The 6,000-nt window shown below is 46.9% G+C and overlaps 1 protein-coding gene across 1 annotated transcript in view; it reads left to right on the forward strand.

Moving 5' to 3' along the window:
• spata20 (spermatogenesis associated 20) overlaps positions 1–4,726 on the forward strand; it is a 39,720-nt gene extending 34,994 nt beyond the window's left edge. The window contains exon 16 of the mRNA XM_070852221.1: positions 3,685–4,726. Within this exon, the coding sequence (XP_070708322.1) occupies positions 3,685–3,879 (195 nt within the window). The 3' untranslated portion in view covers positions 3,880–4,726. The remainder of the gene's footprint in view (positions 1–3,684) is intronic.
• The last annotated feature ends 1,274 nt before the right edge of the window (positions 4,727–6,000 follow it).

The raw sequence follows: 6,000 nt of genomic DNA on the forward strand, positions 1-6,000 counted from the left end.
TCCTACTGATGCCTCCTCGTCAGTCTGTCTCTGTGTCTTGAAGTCCTTCAGTTTCTTTGCCTTTTCTCCAGCCCCCCTCCCCCCTTCTTCTCTCTCCTGGCAAATATTCAGTTGACTGAGTGAAGCCGATGATGAAGTTGGTCTCACCAGATGACTGACGACGGGTGCGGCGCATGTTGCGCGGCTGCACCGCCTCCCTCCATCGCCCAGATTTTGTGTGTGTGTGTGTGTCTGTTTCTGTCCTGGGGCGGTGGTCCAGATGCCAGGTTGTTATGATGACTGAGCAGGTCCCATCATGTGTGTGTGTGTGTGTGTGCGCGCGTGTGTGCGTCCGTCCGTCCGTGTGTTTGACAAAACAACAGAGTGAGAGGGATGGAGGAAGTAAATCTCCTCACGCTTGGCTGGACACGGCACTATTCACAGCCGCCGTCATCACTCTTCCTCAGGTATGACAGCGGCTCTCAAAACTGTGTGTTGGGTGTGTTCCTTTGGCTCTGCTCGGCTCTGGCCCACGAGCCGTGTGCATACTAGCTGGATTAGAAAACCGAGGGGAGAGAAAACGTTAAAATGGCTCCCGAAAATGTGTGTGTGTTTTTATGTTGCTGTCAACACAGGTACACTGTGTTCTTTTCAAGTGTCTGAGCCCGACTGGCTTGGCAGAGTGAGGGAGGAAGAGTGGGAGGGAGCTGTCAGTGGAGGGACATTTAACGGGTGTGTGTGTGTGTGTGTGTGTGTGTGCGCGTTTCAGGGTTGCCCAGTGTATGAAGGGATTAACCCTGTGGGAGTTTGACTGTGCTCTCATGTGTAGCCAACTGTGCTGTCTGTTACAGCTACACACACGCACACACATTTTGCAATACACGTAATATAAGACCGCACACCTTGCATTCACTTCATCACATTCACAAGCCTTGTGTATACATTCACACTTAATCTTTCTCCCCGGAGCTCTCCGTTGCTCACTTTGTCCATCACTCTTCCACACACACACACACACACACACACACACACACTGGTCCTGTCCAGTCCCCAGGGGTGAGTGCGGACAGTGTTGTTGTGACACAGACGGACTACAGCGTGACCTTAAAGTCGAGGGCGCGCAGCTGGATGTGGTGTGGGCCCAGGGAGGGATTGCATGAAGCTGACAAGCAAAACGAAGAGTCGGGACAGAGAGGAAAAGGTTCGCCTTGGCAGGGAAATCCTCCTCCTGTCTCCATAGCAACCGTCACACCACTATGACCACATTTCATCACACTATTTTCCAGTCTTCCCCTGTGTACGGGTTTGTGTACGTGCCTGAGAAATGTTTACAGCCAACCAGCAGCACTCTGCAAATCCATAGTTTCCTGTATTTTGGGCTATTTGCGCTCTGAGATATGTCTAACAGGTGTTCCAGCGCCACTGCGGAGAATAAGATAAGACGGAGCGGCATCACTTCATCATCCCGTAAGGAGGGATTTTATTTACCAGGCAGCCCATTTAGTAATGGAACAGAAATACCTCACTGCTGCGCAGACGGTCTTCAGTGGCAGGAGATGGGCCGCGCATAGCTTCTTGGCATTAAAAGTGCGGAGGCTACCAGCACAAATGAGCATCTAAATGGCTGAGTGGAGCACGGGGGGGGGGCATTGGGGTGGCCACTGAATGAGAAAATTAGACTCTTCGAGACAGGATGCAAACAGTTCTGCATGACGGCCTGTGTGAATGCTGGCTGGCAGTCCTACAGGTGACGGAGGAGGAGTGTCCACTCTAATGGCCAGCGCTGTGTAAGGGCCAAGGGGAGAGTCAGGGTGAAGGCTGTAGCACGCCCCCGTCCCTTTTGACCACCCGTACTTGGGCACATGGAGTGGTATTAATTGTTTGGCTGCGGTCAGCTACAGACTGCTCTATCGGTCTGGATGCACAGGATGGCAGCTGACAAAACAGTGGAGCTCTCAACCATCTAACATGGTCATTGTTTGCCCGGTCTCCCTGAAAATGTAGATGCTCTAATTTCCCATGATTCTGAGCAGCCTCTATGACTTCTCATTTATGATGATGATTAAAAGTTGAGCTTTACAGTTGATTTTTGACCTTGAAAACAGGAGCTGAAAAAAAAAACTCAAGGTCAAGGTTCAACTCAAGGTCCACTTACATGAAATAGATATTTTTCTACGAAGAAACATTCGACTAATGTCAGCAGCCATAATTCAACAGTCTGATTAAAAGATAGATATCTTAGATATGATTCAAAATCTGATCAGACATTCAACAAAGTAGTGATGTTGACACCCCTCTCTGTTGTTTCTGTTAAATCTCTCCAAAGGAACGCTGATGGACCCGCTCTCAACTATCAGCGATACAGACGAACATAACCATCTTTTTCCAGAACTCTTAAGACTATTTTTTTTTATTTGATCCAGTCATGTGAATTATTTTTCATTTTCAGTAAAGCAGACTGACACACACGTCGGCGTTCTCTGACAGAGCCTCACCTGAGACGAGACGTATCACTGGACCTCTCTCCTCTTTCTGTCTTTTTTTTTTTTTGTGTCTCCTCCTCCCCTCCATCCTCTTCTCACTCGTGTCTGTGCTCGTTGTTTATGTTGTCATTCCTCGCTCCGTCGTGAACCAGGGGTGGCGCCGGGCCAAGAGGAAATGACACGTGTTTGACAGGAAGCTGCCTTAGGGACGAACGGGGCAGCCCTGTTTAACTTCGCTCGGCTGCCTGTCGAAGAGCACCAACGCATGCGCGCACACACACACACACACACACACACACACACACACACACACACACACACACACACACACACACAAGCAGATATTAAGACAGGCAATCTCATCTCTTCCATCCTCTGTGTTGTCACATTTGTCGATATCTCTGTGTATTTAAATGATCTGTTGTGGGTGTGAAAGTCCAAACCGAAGCAGTGGAGTTGAGGGCTGTTTGGGAAACTCCTGGGCATGAGAGCTGCTACTGACCCAGGATCAAATGTGATTATATGGAGGCTTATTTTGATTTGTGTGACTGTGTGTTTGTGTAAGACATTGCCTAGTGATTATAGTGAAAAATAGAAAATGATCACTATCAGAAGGGTCTGTTCCTTGCTCTGCTGATTCAAGACATTTTGAAGATGTAAATATGAGCATAATGTTAAGTGTTTGGACTGCTGCCATACAGAGTAAAGAAACATAAAACTGACAATCCAATCTCTCAACCCATCTCCAGAGGTTGTCACAAACCCATTTAGTGTATTAAATATAAAGTATACATAGTTAGCAAGGCCATTCCCCTTATAGCAACTGTGGAAACAAACCCAAGAGCATGTAAACCAGTTAAGCTGCACAGTTACAACAGTAGGAAACTCCTAGAAAAGTAGGTTTGTAGTCTTAGTAGTAGTTTAGTAGGTTACTTGAAGCAGTTCAGCTCATTTGATGAGGTGTTTTTCTTGCGTTGGATAAAAGCTTCATCTAAGTAAATGCAATGCAATGTAATTATTACAGCAGCTAAAGCACTAACACTAACTACAGGCTGACAGATACCATGCCATACCACACCATTATATCCTTCTTCAAGTTTAAGTGTCTTGTTTACATCAGGGACCACAATGGACAGCCTCAGACCACCGTTTAATGTTCACATACCGTATTAAACTAACCCCTTTTTTCCTCCTCCTTCTCCCCTCTCTCCCTCTCCGGCAGGTCTTGATGCTCGTTGACGACGACGCAGACGGTTTCCTGCGCCAGCGCCTTCCTGCCCTCTCCTCCATGTCCCAGCGGGGTGGCGTCGCCACAGCCTACGTGTGCCAGGACTTCACCTGCTCTCTCCCCGTCACTGACCCCCTGGAGCTACGCAGGCTACTGCTGGACGGGGCCATGGAGGATCAGGCAGAGTGACGACTGAAGAACCGCGACTGACTTAACGGGAGGGATGAAATCTTCATAGGCTGCACACTCCCAGTCCTAAAGCCCTGGCCTAGCTTATCTCTGCTGCTTTCGACTAGTGAGTCTGGTTTTGGCATACGTATTAGTCACAGTGCCACGAGGTGACTGGGGGTGTTCATCCTTCCTGTAACATATTCTTTAGTAGCCAGACCAGCTAAGTGTTACCTCAAATATCGACTCGAGTTTCTTTAGCAGAGGCTTTCAGATGCGGTTGATCAGTGGAGCCATATTGAAATTCAGGTGCGCAAATGTCCTTGTAAAGAAATTTGCACAGCAGCAGGGGCAGCCTGCTAAAAAATCTAGCGCTTGCACAAAATGTCCTGGCTTGACTGTTAGCCCAGAAGTAAACTACAGACTCTTTGTAAACTATAATCTAAGACCACTCGGATGAATTGGACCGAACACTATTTAGCAGATGAACCAATCTGCCCTGTCCTCTCCCAGCCCTGTGTTCCAGCTCGCACACTCATGTCACATGGATCTGACAGTGGAGGCCTGCATGCCCGTGTTTGGTTTGAGCGCACAAAAAAAAAAAAAAGAAAAAGAAAAGGTTAGTTTGCAGGTTTGTATGTATCCGTGCACGTAAAACTATAGCAACGCCACAGTGAGCGAGCTGCTTTCTCGTGCTCCTCCGTTCACCATCTGCTGTCACGCTCCTTCATTTGTCTCTTATCTCTGGTTTAACATGAGAGAGGATTCCTCCCCACCGCTGCAGAGACTCCTGTCTAAAGGTTTAGACAACAGCAGTACACAGCATGTATACGCACAACCCTGAATAATAAAGACTATTACCAAATAAGCTGTGTCCATTTCATCTTTAGAATGGATGCTTCTTTGCTGTTTGAAGTTGGCGTTCTGCGGGTGCGCAGCTGTTGTCTTGAAACACGGCTTCTTAAGCTCAAAACGCGGTTGAAAAAAAAGTTCCTTGATTTAATATTCTGTTTTCTTTTTTGTAACTTTTAGACTTGACGAATACAAGAATAAACGACACGGTACGTTGGATGTTTTTGTGATATTTTTATGATGTGTTCTTTGTCTCGGCCCAAGACGGGAAAACTCCAGCTGGAACAGAGCGAGAGCGTCCCAGCAGTCTGTCTTTGTCTTCTTTTGTGCTATAAATACTCATCATACAGAGAGAAACCCACTGTTGTGTATTCTTTTCCTCGTCTCTTCCCCCAGCAGGCTCGAAGGTAATGTAAACTCTGTGTGACCGTGTGTTGTAGCGAGAAGGGGCACATGGGAAGACTGTGTGCATCCGTGTGTGTGTGTTTATGTGTGTGTGTGTGTGTGTGTGTGAGAAAAAGAGAGACAGATGGACTGCTGATGTTGAGACGAGGGAGTTTGTCTCGGAGGGTCCCGCTCTGGGCTCTGGAAGCGATGGAGAAGAAGAAGAAGCAAAGGCGAGAGGGGGAAGAACACGGCAAACGAGATGTTTCTATCATGAAGTGACGGCAGCCTCACATCCTGCACCGTCGCCTGAGAGGTAAAACGCATCGTCAGCTCATCCACCAGCGTGCTGGAAGAACACACAGACAGTGGACAAAACACACAAGAGTCAGAATATGGAGACTCCAGGTCAAATATTACTCCAATACAAGTGACAAGTCAAATTAAGTTTCTGGTGCTTTAGCTTTTCAAAAGTGCATTTCCTTTTTAATGTAATGTATTTTTACCACTATGCTTTTACAGAACCTGATGACTGACACAACCTACTGAATGAACTGAATACACAGCCTACAGAAAAGCCTGCTAAGGACCTGGTCCCAGTACGACACCTTGGCAGACCAATCCATAACAATCCAAAAAAAACACAACAAAGGTAATGTGACCAACCATAGTGTAAAAACTGCAAACACTACAAGAACACAGTTTTGTTTAAAATGTTTTTCTGGAAGCAAACAAATCAATATGTTTTCTCGTGCGTGTTAGGTGTCCACATTTTGTAGGCGGTGATTTTTTTTTTTGAAGTTTGTCCATCTTTACGTAGCGCAAATTCGTAACAAACGCTCTCCCAAGACACTTTTCATACTAAGCAGGTCAACACCAAACTCTCAAGAGACCCAACGATTCAAA

Source organism: Pempheris klunzingeri, chromosome 20, assembly GCF_042242105.1.
Source record: "Pempheris klunzingeri isolate RE-2024b chromosome 20, fPemKlu1.hap1, whole genome shotgun sequence".
NCBI lineage: Eukaryota > Metazoa > Chordata > Actinopteri > Acropomatiformes > Pempheridae > Pempheris > Pempheris klunzingeri.